General features: G+C 53.7%; 1 protein-coding gene across 3 annotated transcripts in view; it reads left to right on the top strand.

The window, feature by feature from the left end:
* The first annotated feature begins 2,371 nt into the window (after positions 1 to 2,371).
* The window catches only part of Igsf9b (immunoglobulin superfamily member 9B), a 46,213-nt gene continuing 35,064 nt past the window's right edge, over positions 2,372 to 13,520 (top strand). For all 3 annotated transcript variants that reach the window (XM_059267546.1, XM_059267547.1, XM_059267548.1), the window contains exons 1-2: positions 2,372 to 2,575; positions 12,446 to 12,643. In XM_059267546.1, coding sequence (XP_059123529.1) covers positions 2,512 to 2,575; positions 12,446 to 12,643 — 262 coding nt within the window. In that variant the 5' untranslated portion in view covers positions 2,372 to 2,511. The remainder of the gene's footprint in view (positions 2,576 to 12,445; positions 12,644 to 13,520) is intronic.

A 13,520-nucleotide genomic window follows, 5' to 3' on the forward strand; every position in this document is an offset into this window, starting at 1 on the left:
GCCACCATATCCATCTCTGTTCATGATAATCTTCTTATGAGAATACCAAGGGGATCCCAGGAGAATTACCTTGCAATAGCTTGCCTCCCAGCGACTTGCAAACTTCTCAGTAGACCTCACCTCTTTATGTATTTTAAATTATATGCATATGTGTGTCTTTGTGTGTGTTTGTGCACAGGAGTGCACTGCCTGTGAAAGGGTGTTAGATCCTCTGGAGCAGGAGTTGCAGGTAGTGGTGAGAAACCTGGTAAGGATGCTGTGAACCAAACTCGAGCCCTCTGCAAGAGTAGTTGATGTTCTTAACTGCTGAGCCGTTTCTGCAGCCCCTAGGACTCACCTCTTAAAGGTTCCATTCTCTTGGTACTACCACCTTGGGGATCAGGTTTCCAACATGAACCTTTGTGAGGTCACAATTAAACCATATCACCTGTTCTGCAAATGGATCCCAGAAAGTCTTGATAGATCTAAGACCCAGAGAAAGTATGTATAGGTGTATGTGAATGCGTGCAAACATGTTTGTGGGTACACATGTATATGTATGTGTTGGAGGTAGAATTGCTATTCTGTGGCATGTTGCCCGAGAATTAGTGCATCAATGAGGTCTAGAGCTTGCAGCTTTCATCAAAGCCCCAGGAAAGGCATCTTGGCCCAGAAAGAGACCATAAAGCTGAGGTCTGCATCCTCAGAGTGATACATCGTAAGTGTGTTTGCAGGAACAGAGTGAGTGGGCAAGCTGGAGGTCAGAGTGATACATCATGAGTGTGTGTTGCAAGAACAGAGTGAGTGGGCAAGCTGGAGGTGTTCAGAAGTCCGGTTCTCCAGATTATATTCAGATAGTAGAAGCTTATCAACGTGCTTGCTTCTCTGCTTAGGGTCACCAGCTTTTCATCTTCTGCATGGCAATGAGAGTGGACTTCTCTGAAAAGGCTGGCCCTCCACCATCCAAGGCCACTTTTGATGTGAGATGCACGAGTCTATGTGCACAGGTGGGCTTTTCCAGCAGCAACAAGTCCATGTGTTGTTTCGTGTGGTGCTTCATGTCCTAGAGCAGGGCTCTGTGCTTTTTGAGAGCTCTCCTTCATTGCTCCTCCATTTCCTTCCCTGGCCAACAGCCCCTCCTAGGGAGCTGTGGCTCTCACCACTGCTTACAGTCCTTGAAAGAATAAACATCTTCACCACAGCCTCAGAATGCTGGCGTGAGATGATTGTAGACGTCTCCATGACACTCACTTATTCCTGGTGTAGATACAACTGTATTGAGGGAGGAGATGAAGAGACGCTGGAGTAGGGAGCCTGGGATACAGGCAGCTCTTTCAGCTTTCTTATCTATCTTCTACAGGAATGAGAAGGACCTTTCCCTTTCCCTTGGGTCTCTGCCCCACCCCCTGATCGCTCACCAACTCCACTTTGGCTTTATGCTGCCAAAATGGGGCTGGGCTCTGAGGAAGGTAGGAGGGAAGCAGCATTCGTGTGCAGGAGAAGCAGCATTTATTTAGAAGGAGGAGGAAAAAGTTTAATTGCTCAGAGTTGGGATTTAGTAATCATGAGCAAGGATGACCAGCAGTGGGGGTGGCAGTACGTGTGCACATGTGTTCCAGAGGGGTCTGTGATTCGCCGCAGCTGAGCCAATGACTCATTCCAAATTTAGCGACTTTTAGAGGTCATTTTAGTCATCCTCCTGCCTTTGGGCTGGATGGAGCCTAACTTAATATCGCGTTTGATGGAGATAGTGTGCTCTGAGAGAAGAGAGTGCAAGGGAGTGGGGGTGGGGAGGCATCACGTGACCCCTTTGAACCGATCTCCAGCAAAGGACGTTCCCTAGCTTCCCCAGGATGCTTGGGTTTCCCCATCCTTGTATCAGCATGATCCTCCCGGGAACTGCCTTTTTTTTTTTTTTTCTTGATAGAAACCGGATGTTGGATTCTCAAGGTGGGCGGGGGCTCCATCCCCCTCGGACCTGTCAAGGGTTATTGAGACTCCTAGGGTCCCATTAGCCAGTACGAGAATCTACCATTTATTTCATCAGAAACTTGCCATGCAATCTGAGCTGAGAACAGAATAGAGCAAAGACGCTACAACGCCTTTTTCCCAGGCAATGCGCATGATTCTGCGGCTCTTTGCTCGCTACACTTCAACGCACCTTGAAATGGGCTCGCCTCCTTCGCGCAGCGACGGACAGAGAGTTAAACCAATCAGCTCCTAGATTCGTGGGCAACGTCCAATAGATAGGCGGCAGAGGCGGGCCACCAGGCCAGGCCCGGCTAGGCTTCACCGTGGACCTGGCTGCGCTCTGCCTCCGCTGGCAGTGCAGGTGCCGCTGCGCCGGGGCCCGGGAGGCTGCGCGCCGAGCCGAGCGGAGCCAGGGAGGGATGGAGAGCGGGCCGCCCGGGCTGCAGGAGCACCGGCAAGGGGTGTAGGCGGGCGAGAAGCGGGCGCTGGGGCACGATAAGAGTGCAGACGCAGGAGCACTTTGCGATAGGATGAGGCTCTTGGCTGGCGCGCGGTAGTACTATGATTTGGTATGTGGCCACTTTGATAGCAAGTGTGATCAGCACCCGAGGTCTTGCGGCTCAAGGTGAGTTGAAGTGCAGCGTCCCTTCTCCAAGTCTCCTGGCTTTCTCAGACCTTCGCTCCGGGATCTGCCTCTCGAACCCAGGGGGCGAGCCTCTGGCTCCGTCCAGGCGCACCTGGGGGCACTGGCTCGAGGGCCAGGGAGTTGCGGGCGGGAGGAACTAGGCGAGAAGGTGCGGGAGCCCTTAGGCTGCGGGGACGAGCGTCTTGGAATCGAGGTGGACTTGGCCCACCTTGGGCCCCATGGTCCACAACCGCACGTCGAACCCGAGCTTTGGGGAACCCCTGGTGCTCTAACTCTGGCTGCCGGAGACTTTGCCAGTCTTCCGGCAGGATTCCGCGCGTTCCAGCCCTCCTTGCACAGCACCGCTGGATGGAGGAGCCCTTGCAGGGAGGCGCGACCAAGAGCTTGGGACCGGCTCTCTAAGGGACCCGGTTCTCCGCCCTGCGCCCTTCCTTTCCGTATATCTTGGCAGCGGAGGTCAGATCCCGTTGGCAGGTGACAAGCAGAATTGACCTAGCGACTCCGAGCAGCATCTGCTCTTCCTGGCCCTGGCGGCCGCCGGCGCCCACCCTAGCCGCACCTGGGCCCCGGCCAGGCAAAAGTTCCCGGGGAGGCGCCATCACCGCGCCACGCTCGGGGCTGCCAGGCCCAGCGGCCTGGGGGCGAGGGCCGCGAGGGAGGGGTCTGCTCCCCTGCCTCTCAGAGTCGAGCGGGATTTTTCTTCCTGCCTTCTCGAATCTGAGGCCAAGAAGAAGCTAGGGAGAAGCCAGGGCGCGGGGTGCATACTTGAGCGCGAGGGCTTTGGAGATGGCAGAGCTCTGGGTGGCACCCGGCTCTCGTCCCTTGTATGGAAGTCAGAACCGAGCCTGAACTGCCAGGACTCTGAGCTCCAAGATTTCTCCTGCGCGCGGAACGGACCCGGCTGCGAGCAAGTTCGCAGAGCAGGGAGGAGATGGCGGCGGGAGAGGAACGGTCTGTGAGTGGAAGGTGGCAGGGTGGCCGGCAGGGTGGCAAGGACCTGCGGACCAGGGAGCCTCTTGGAAGGGCTCTGCTGGAGGTGCGGGCTCCAGGCGGCTTCTTTGCACCTTGCCTGGGGGCGTGTGGGGGGGAGTGGTTTGAGAAAGTTTCCGGATTGGAATGTGTCTCCTCTGCTACTTGAGAGGAGACTCTGAACAAGAGACCATCAAAAACCGTAATGGTCGGGATGGTCCTAAAGCTTTCCGTTTGTCAGGTGGGAAAACTGAGACAGGGTGACCTCAGAAGCCTATGGAAAAAGGGTGGATCTTGCTGTGCCTCTCCCCTCCCCCGCTCCCATGCAGTCTTTCAGTGACCTCCTCCTCCTCCCGTCCAGGTTTTGGTATGTTCTGCTGTGGGACTGTCTCTGCAAGCACAAAAGGCTGTGCTGGGATCAGAATCGAAGAGACACTGAAGGAAGGCTCTGAACTAGACTCCCAGCCTCAGCGAGGGTATAGGCATGGTAAAATTAAACACAGAAAAAGGAAATTGGTTTCATATTGCAGCGATTCGCCGAGTGGCTAGACAGAAGGAGGAACTTTCCAGTGTTGAAGGTTGCTGGGCATGAAGGTTATTAGCCCTTCTCTCTGGAACCCCTGCTTCTATCTAGGAGCAAGTGTGACCCAATTGGTCTTGGGGTCTTTTTTAGTCTAAAATGGTTCTACGAGGCCATCACAGACATAGATTTACCAATAAGTTGACAGGATTCAAAGCCTGGCTATTCCATTTGCTGACCCTGTGACCTTGGACAAATCTCTCAGCTTTTCTAAATGTCACTTAAACCTCAATGGGAAAATGGGTTAGCTGTATGAACTTGTCGAGACTTGGGTTGTGTGTGAACAGTACTGTGACGGAGAAGTGACTGACTGCCTGTTGTGAAGTGTGTGCTCACCAAACGTCATTATTAGTATTTTAGTATCTGTAGGATTCCTGCCTCCTAACCAGCTTCTTTCCTTTGGGCTATTCAGGGAGCTGGGAGTTAGGCGTGTGTTGGGGGACATTCAAAGGTCTGCCTGTGAGGAGGCTAGACCCCTTCATGGGCTGACCTTGTCTGGTAGAACCTCTTGTTCCCTGCATCCTAGTGAAGTGTGGGTGGGGCATGTACAATTGCTTGGGAGTCCTTTACAAGGTCTGCAAAGCTGAAGTATTGCTGGCTGCCAGATGCTACAGGAAGGATGCAGAGTCCAGCCTACAGAGGGGGAAGGGCACCTGCTTGCCTGAGAGGCCAGGTTTGGAATGCTGGTGAGAGGACTTAGGGGGTCCGGTTGTTCTGTGAGTGGCAGAGGTGACTTCTGGAGAAATCCTCCAATCCCAGGGACTGTAGGATGCTTCTTCTAGAACTGTCTAAAGCAGGGGCCACTCTAGGTGAAAGGGCCAGGTCCATCAGACTGCCAGGTTGGGACTGTCAACTTTCAAGTCTGGGACAGAGGTGGGTATGGACTCTTTCTTTTGACTCTGGTCAGGCATTTTGGAAGAAACCAAGATCGATGTTCAGGTTAGGAAGGTAAAGAAAAGAGGAAGGCTATTGATGTGGTCTCTGCACCCCAGACATCGGCCCTTCAATCTGGGGGAGTTTCCACAGTATGCGGAAGTCATGAGCTGGGTATAATTGACTTTCAACTTCCTGTAAGGAAGAGAAGTCTGTTCCGTATTCCCAGTGCTACCTCCCCTGTCTGCCACAGTCTGTTGGTGGATGCCCTGGCTCCTGAGTGCCCAGGTAAATTAGGGTCTGACTCAGACTCTGCTTGTGGTTGGAGCAGTGCCCTCTAACTGGCTTTGACCCACCCCGCTTCCCTTTGTTGATAGAGATGGAAAGGAGTGTGTTTAAACCCCTGGACAGCCTAAAGCTGTGGACTTGGCTCAGGAAGTGGGTAGTGAGTGCTGGTATGAGTGTGTCTCAGGACATTTACACGGAGGCGGAGGTGTGTCTGGTAGGAGGCCCCCTGCAAGAAACCAGAGTGGGAGGAGGCATGATGCTGGGTACTGGAGTTAGCTCGTAGCTGTGGGCCTGTGGCCCGGCATACGTCAGTCTGTGGAGTTGTCAGGTCCTAGGTGCAGGTGGTTTCATGTTTATATGTCTGAAACAGAAAGCTGGGATCTGGTTTCTCAAGGAGCGAGGGTTGCTGAGCTAGGAGATACTGGAAGCTGCTAGCCCTGGCTTCTTTGCTATGCCTTGCCCTTTCCAGTGTCTAGGTCCCCTCTCTGCCCTCTCCTCAGCAGGGCAGCCCGTAGCTCACATATATGCCTCTGCTTTGGTTTTCTCTCAGTTCTGCTGGGTGCTCATTAGGTCTCCCTGTGGCCCCTCAGTTTGCACTGAAAATGTGGGGGTGGGAGGTGAGGCCCAGTCAGGAGAGCACTATGAGCAGTGAGTGAGATTTAACTGTTTCTCTTCTCCACGAGAGCTGCTCCCTTCTGTGGGCTTCTCAGCTGGGGGCCCCCAGGTAGTGATCCCCTTCCCTCTGCTTCCACGGATGGGTTGAGCAGTTTGTGTGAAGAGTGGATCTGAATAAGCTATGGTTGGTAAGAACTTTCAGCTTTTTTAGAAGAGTGTGCATGTATGTGCGTGTGCATGTGTGCATATATGTATGCATCTCAGTATGTGTTATGTGTATTCCTATAGGCATGTGTGAATGTGCATATTTTAAATGTATGCACACACACACATACACACACACACTTTCCTGTATGCATACATCCTTCTGTAATGGTGTTCACACTTAGACATGTGTATACATGCACTTACAAGCACTTGTGTGTTTATGTGCACATACAATGGATTACGTCAGGACAAGAGCAGTTATGTGTAAGTTTGAGGTGGGAGCCCCTCTTTCGAGTACTATGGGATGCAGGGAGACTGCTCAGCAAACTGCTAGCTTCCCTGTTCGTTGCTCTGCACCTGCATCCAGGCAGCCCAGATGTTCTCAGAGTTGAAGGCTCCAGCCCAAGGCAGGGACCAAAGACTGCCTGAGGTCCAACAGAGAAAGCCTCAGTGTCAGGGCAGAGGCTTGGCTCATGGGGAGGCTGACTGCCTCTCTTGCTAAGAGGCATTAGTTGCCATCAGCCTGGTACAGCCCAGCGTAGACAAAGCTCTGGGTGCCTGGGGAGATGGGAGAGGGTTGGGGTTGGAGAAGCAGCTTGCAGTCAGGCTCGGCCCCAGGGGCACTGCCCATGGGTGTGGCCTGGTCTGCCTGAGGCAACTGACCTATTTTTCTTAGAAATCTTCCTGCTTTCCTGTTCGCTCTTGCATGAGTAAGCAGGAGAGTGGTGAGTAGAGACGGGGCTTCTGTGAGGGTTTTGTAGGTTCAGTGGGGGTCAGGGCTGTGACAGAGGTCTCGGCCGGCCTGCCTGAACTTCTGACAAAGAGGAGACTGATAACTTGGCCTTCTGCCCTCTCTGCTCTCCCTTCATCTTCTTCCTGGTTAACTGTGCTCATAGATAGGGGGCTGTGGCATAAAACTTGTACGTGGGCACAGGTTTTACCCGGGAATCATCGTCCTCTCCCTGGTTTGGAGCAAGGATGCTGCTGTTGCTCTACCTGGAGTAATCTCTCACTAGTTACTACTGTGCCTGCCTGGCTGTGGTGCCCTCACTGGCTAGCCTTGCTGTGTGCATACCAGATTGCCCTGTGGGGTTCACAGGCTCTGTGAGGACGGGCTTCCATCCAGGTGGTGGAACTCAGGTGGTGGATGTAGGGGGTGTGGCTTCGCTTTTCTGCAGAGGAGCTCTGAACTGAGATTGAATTACAGACTTCCTTCCTGTCTGTGGCTCCTGGGGAAAGGGCTCTGGGAAATATAATCTAGCCCGGCAAATTAAGGTCGCTAATAGCATTGCCACCTCACAGTGGCTGGGGGGCAGTCCAGCCAGAAGGGTTAGAGGGTGGAGCCCCAGTCCACCTAGTACCTTGCTGTTCCTAAAGTTGGGGCTTACCTGGCGTGGCCCACTATCCCTTGGCCTTCTTGGGGAGGGGTCCAGAAAGGTTCTGAGGATACTGATGGGAGCCTCAACAAGGTAGGGCTTCTCCAGCATGTGAGGGTCCTTTCTAGGCAGAGGGAGGATAGATGCCATGGATGTCCCAAATCCATCCTCCCTGTGTGTGCCGAGAATGGGACACCTTCTTGTCCTGGGTTCAGCATCCTCGCCAGGCCAAACTCTCTGTATACTCCTCACCTGGTACTGGGTGACAGGAGCCAACTTTCTGCTGTCCTCAGGCCCTCCTCTGGGTATGTGCCTCCCACGTGGTGAGAGCCCAAGTCTGCCGGCTTCCTGGAATCTCCTGGAGCCTCCTGGCCTGTCGAGGAGGAGGGATTGGGGGACTATTGGGGGCTGTGTCTTTTTTGGACTCAGCAGGGATTATTTTTAGGCTGGCAGATGGAGGTGGCGGTGGCTGTCGCTGGTATTATTAGACAACAGGCCCGTGGTTTGAGAGTCTGGTGCCCAGAGGAGGAGGAAGAAGAGGCTGCAACAAGGAGCCATGGAGGCTGGTATTCAGCCACTTCTCTCCTCTTAGCCATGATCAGACCCAGCAGGGCTTCCAGGTCCAGGTAGAGCTGCCTTCACCAGAGTCAGCCAGTGTCAGCCAGCGATGCTCCATCTGATCCAACTGCTTTTGGGAGGCAGGCCTGTCCTGTATGCCTTCTGTGGTCTTGGAATGTAGGGTCTGAACTCTTAGAACTTATGCAGAATGTGGGTGGAAGCTATTTAGGGACAGAAAGGGGTACAGGGGACCTTGGGTTCTGGAAGGAATCCTGAGTCACTCATGTACCTTTGGGGGAGCCACATACTGCCCCCATTTGTGAAATTAAGATAGCAGGACCGTATCAGGGGTCACACTATAGGCACATAGCATCACACTCCTGGTACAGACCCTGTATATGGTGGAGCTGGGCAGTGTGTTCTGTTTGCCTTCCAGCTGGGGGTTCGACACCCGCCTCTTGCCTCTTCTCTGGGTACTTAAAAGTGGTTTTCCATCCTCAGGACCCTTCTTCGCCAGCCCTTTCCTGGCTCCAGGTTGTGACTGTTGGATGTGGGGCTGTGCCAAGTCTTGGCTGCCTTGTGGTTCTGTGCTCACAGGGTGTCTGCTGACAGCTCTGGACTCAGCTACCCACTGGGTACCACCTGGCCCAGAGAATGGGAGATTTATATCCTATGGGCTTCCCAAAAGGTCAGCCAACCTGTAGGGACCCACTCCATCCACCTGCCCTCTTGCTTCCTCTTTCCTGCTAGGCTGGCATAGTCCTAAAGTGGGCTGGGCAGACACTCAGGATTAGGATTTACTAGGCATACAGAACCATATTCTGCCCTCTTAAAAGTGCTGTGTGGGGCCAATGGCATTTGCTAGCCTCCTTTTCATGCCCACCCGCTGCCAAAGCCAATCTAAGGGAGGGATCTGTGGTCACTATTCCTGAGCATTGTCTCTCTGGCCCTCCTTCTTCCTCATCTCCTGCCTTCCAGCTATTCCCTGTGGCCCTGCTCGGGACAAATATGTCTGCCTTACCTAGGCTCGGCTCTGACTCTTGGGTTCTTTAAATTCCAGTGTCTCTTTGTTCTGGTAACTGACCTGAGTGTCTCCCAAGTTGGGTTGGGCATGCACCCAGCTTGCATGAGATCTATTTGTGCCCCCCCCCCCAAGTTCATGCCCCGAGTCTTTTTCACCCCTGGACTGGGGTTTGCTTCTCCTGTGTTTGATTTCTCAATTTCTCCTTTTGTAAAGGCCTCTTCCCACTGTATGCCAGGCTGATGACTTCTTTTTTTTCCCTCACTGAGTTTTTCTGGAGAGATGTTTATTAGACATATTTTGGCTCAGAGAAAAATCAGGCCTAGAGAGAGGTATTTGTGGGTGATAGAGTGAGGGAACACACTGTGTGTGTGTGTGTGTGTGTGTGTGTGTGTGTGTGTGTGTGTGAGTGTGTGAGAAGAGGAAGAGAAGACGACTATTTTGAGATCCAGAAACCCAGGAGAGCTTGGGCTGAGTGTGGAGGCTGAGACATGGCTTCCCCCTCGCCTTCTTTGGGGAGAAACTTGTCTCATTTTGTCTCGTCTGTCAGCTTGGGGAGGCATCCGCTTTGCAGTCACTTGTCTGTGGTCGGGATGCTCTGGAGAGGAGATGCTGGTGAGAGAGTGCCTGCCCTGCTACCTGGGGGGAGGTGTTCATGCTTGGGGCTCAAGGCTCAGCCCAGGGGCTGGCTGAAGCCAGGAGTGTGAGTCTGAAGCCTTCCTTTCAGGGCTGGGAAGGAAGGTGTGAAGAAGCTGGCTGATTGAGATGCAGTGAGAACCAGGCAGTGCTGGGTGCAAATGAGCAGCTGGCCCTGTGGGGACCCATGCCAAAGTTGACCTACCTCTGGGTATTGCTCTCCAGAGCTCTGGACTTGGCAGTCTGTTGTCCAGAGCAGAATTTGACTATTAGAGCTTCATGGTGTCCTCCAGCCCTCTTCTTTCTGCCTAGAATTTAGGGAGAAACAAGCTACCTTTAGTGGGCCACTTTGCCCACCTCCAGGTAACCTGGACCTGGGGAAAATCACTCCTCTCCTGTAATTTGTCTCCTAATCTCCTCATAGGCTGTGCTGCAGGTAGTTTTTGCATGTGTGCACACACATGCACATGCATTACTGCCCCCCACCCCTCACCCCAATTCTGGCTCATGGGTCCTGCTGGCCATTCATTCCTCTTGGTCCAGTGCTGGTGTTTGTATGCCTGGATTCAGTAGGCTTTTTTTGCCCAGGTATCCTATGGGATGTGGGGGATGCTGGGAGACACTCCCTGCAGCTGGGCCCTCTCCTTTACTGGAGGGCCTGGGCTGCAAACAGCCTGCAGCCAGATTGGAGGAGGGGAGGCTGGGAAACCTGCCTGGGCCTCTGGCAGGTGAGTGCAGCACTCCGCTTTGCTCCAAAAATACTCAGTGATCTTAGCTCTTTCTCTAGAAAACAGTGATGTCACCGGGAGCCAATAGGCTTCTGGAAGGGCTTGCCTCCCTCTCTGCCTCCTCCTTCCGCAAGTTGCAGAGAAGAGGGAGGAAGGGGGGGGGAGAGGGAGACACAGGCGACACACACTGACTCCTTGGAGAGGCACAGACAAGAAGCACACATGCATATAGCAAGCTCCACATTTCTGAAAAGCAGGCAAAATCCCTTATGTCATTGGCCAGCAGAAATCCACAGGACACGTGCACACACACACACACACACACACACACACACACACACACACACACGAGAGAGAGAGAGAGAGAGAGAGAGAGAGAGAGAGAGAGAGAGAGAGAGAGGCAGGTAGACAGAATCACCCACACAGACAGAGTAGGAGTAAGAAAGAAACAGAGATGGAGGCATTGACAGAGAGACACGAGGAAAAAGCAGGAGAGACAGACAGACAGACAGACACAGGTACACAGCACACAAGCACACATACGCACGAATGCCAGAAAGAGACAAAGACAGATACCCAGAGGAGTCAGCAAGAGAAAAACAAGACCCAGGGAAAGGAGAAAGCTGGTGCAGAGGACAGAGCGGTAGACAGTGGTCAGGAAAAACGCAGCTAGACCTAGAGATGTGAAGGGAAGAAAGAGGCATGAGCATACGGGGTCAGAGGTGCGGAAAGCAGAAGTGGTCACACAAAGCTCCCTTGCTCTCCAGCAGGCATCTTTGGGTGAGAGCGCCGAATAGGCATCAGGCTTCAAGTCTCCTGTTGGCGGCTGCTGTCCTTGGTACTGCCCTGGAGAGCTGGGCTTGGAGGATGGTACAGGGGAAAACATGTAGTTAGCTTGGGAGTCCTGAGCTGTTGAAGGCAGGCAGGGGTGAGGTGAGGCTGTCCTTCTCATTGGAAGAAGTGATCAAGGTGACCTTGTCATCTCCCTCTCCCTTCCTGGTGTGAGAAGGGTGTCTGGCTGGAGGTGGACTTCAGGTTTTGTTTGCTCTGACATGTGTGGACAGTGTCCCCAGAGTCAGCCTCTTTCCTGGCTCCTCAAGCTTGCAGTTGGGGCAGGATGGAGGCCTCTCTTGCTTCCGTCTCTTATGCTCTTCCCCATATGGGTGTGCCCTCTCTGGCTCCCTGATTTTGATGTCTGTGGAAGGTAGAGGATTGCTCCAGTGCCCCCTCCTTGGTTACCGTCATCTCTCTCCCTTAATGTCTGGTGCTACTGTGGGAGTCTAATGGATTCAAGGTCTGGAAATTGGAGGGCTGCAGTGCCTCCTGCTCCCCTCTGCAGCAAAAGCTGGCGCAGTGGGTTGGAGGAGGGGCTGGAGAGACCGCTCAGGCCCGTGGGGCTTTCCCTCTGGTGTTGCCAAGCAGCCTCCTTAGCTTGTTAGGGATTCCCCCGCTCGCTCCTGTAGGAGCCCTCTTGTTCAGTGCAGTAACACCAGGCTGAGCTGGGGGTGGGGCAGAGGAGGAGGCTGGCTCTGCCTTCGCCCACCCAACTTCACTGGGGACTGCCTTGCTTTAGAAAGAAACGCTGAATGTAAGGGCTACAGCTGGGCAGGGCCCCCAGGGCTGAAGGGGACGTGGCTCTGCATCCCCTGTGTCTATAGCTCCTGATGCTTCTTCGAAGGGCAGGGAATACCTGAGGAAGGCAGGCCAGGCATGATTATGCCTGCTGCTTTTGGGGTCTGGGATGGGAAGTCTTGCTTGCAAGACTAGAGACATTGGGATGTCCCCCTCCTTTCTTCTCCTCTTCCAAAGCTATACAGGAAAATCTTGAAGGTCCTCAGGGCACAGGGAGGTATGCATAAGAGATGGGTGTCCACAGACACTTGGCCGGGCAAGGGGCAGGTCCAGAAGTGGGGAGGGAGGTTTGGACATCAGTATAAACTGTAGGAGCGGGATCTTTTTTGCCAATTCTTCATGTGTCACCTTGGCTGTCCTTGTTAGGTGCCCACGGCCTGCGAGAGGAACCCGAGTTTGTGACTGCTCGAGCCGGTGAGGGTGTTGTCCTGAGATGCGACGTAATCCATCCAGTGACGGGACAGCCCCCGCCCTATGTTGTAGAGTGGTTCAAGTTTGGGGTCCCCATCCCTATCTTCATCAAGTTTGGCTACTATCCCCCACATGTGGACCCTGAGTATGCAGGTAAGGTATGAGTGATGAGGGCTGTCCCCCGCTTTCTCTCCACCCCCCTGTAGGTTGTGGCTGTGTGGCACCTTCCTGCCAGGACTCAGTGGTATCCACAAAGTCCCAGGTACTCTTCATTTTTATCTCTGTCACTTCTGGCCCTTTTCCTGACTGGTCCTATTAATCTCGGTTTCTTATGGTCTTTGCCCTTTGCCTTCTCTCTCTGCCCTCTAGTGGGTTTTCATCATAGGTAGGAGAGGAAGTGGGAGGTGAGGCAGGCCTGTCTGTTCAGTCTGGGGATGTGATGAGAGGCCAGGAGAAGTCCAGGGCAAGCTAGAAAGAGGGCCGGGTGGGAGGAAGCAAGGAGTAGAGGGAGGAAGGGAGATAGTTCCACCCCTCCCCAGCTATGGTACAAGGCTGCAGGATCAGCTGTCTGTGTGCCCCCCACTGTCCTGGCTCTGAAGCTGGGTGTTCTATGCCGAGCCTGGAGTGCATCTCCACTGTTTGCTGTCTGTGGCCCTGGCAGATACCCGATCTCACCTCCTCTGCCACTAACACCCACCCCCCCACCCCGCTTTCCCTGGCCCCATTTGTGTGCTACTCTGTAATTATTGTGCCAGTGTGGTCTCCCTGTGACTCACTGCTGCCACCCCGCCAGCCTGCCGGTGAGGAGGGTGCAGGGTGTGTGCATGTGTATGTCTGTGAGTGTGAACATGTGCTGGAGCTGAGAGAAAGCGAGGAGACAGGCAGGGTCCTGCCTTTGCCTTTCTTTTTCCTATGGCTTCTGAGCTCTGAATTACTTTCTCTGAGGATGCATCCATTCTTTTTCTTTTCCCTCCCTCCTCTGCCGCCTTCATGTCTTCCTTTGGTGCTGGCTGTGGAACTCAAAGCATTA

The sequence above is a fragment of the Peromyscus eremicus genome, chromosome 7, assembly GCF_949786415.1.
Source record: "Peromyscus eremicus chromosome 7, PerEre_H2_v1, whole genome shotgun sequence".
Classification (NCBI taxonomy): Eukaryota; Metazoa; Chordata; class Mammalia; order Rodentia; family Cricetidae; genus Peromyscus; species Peromyscus eremicus.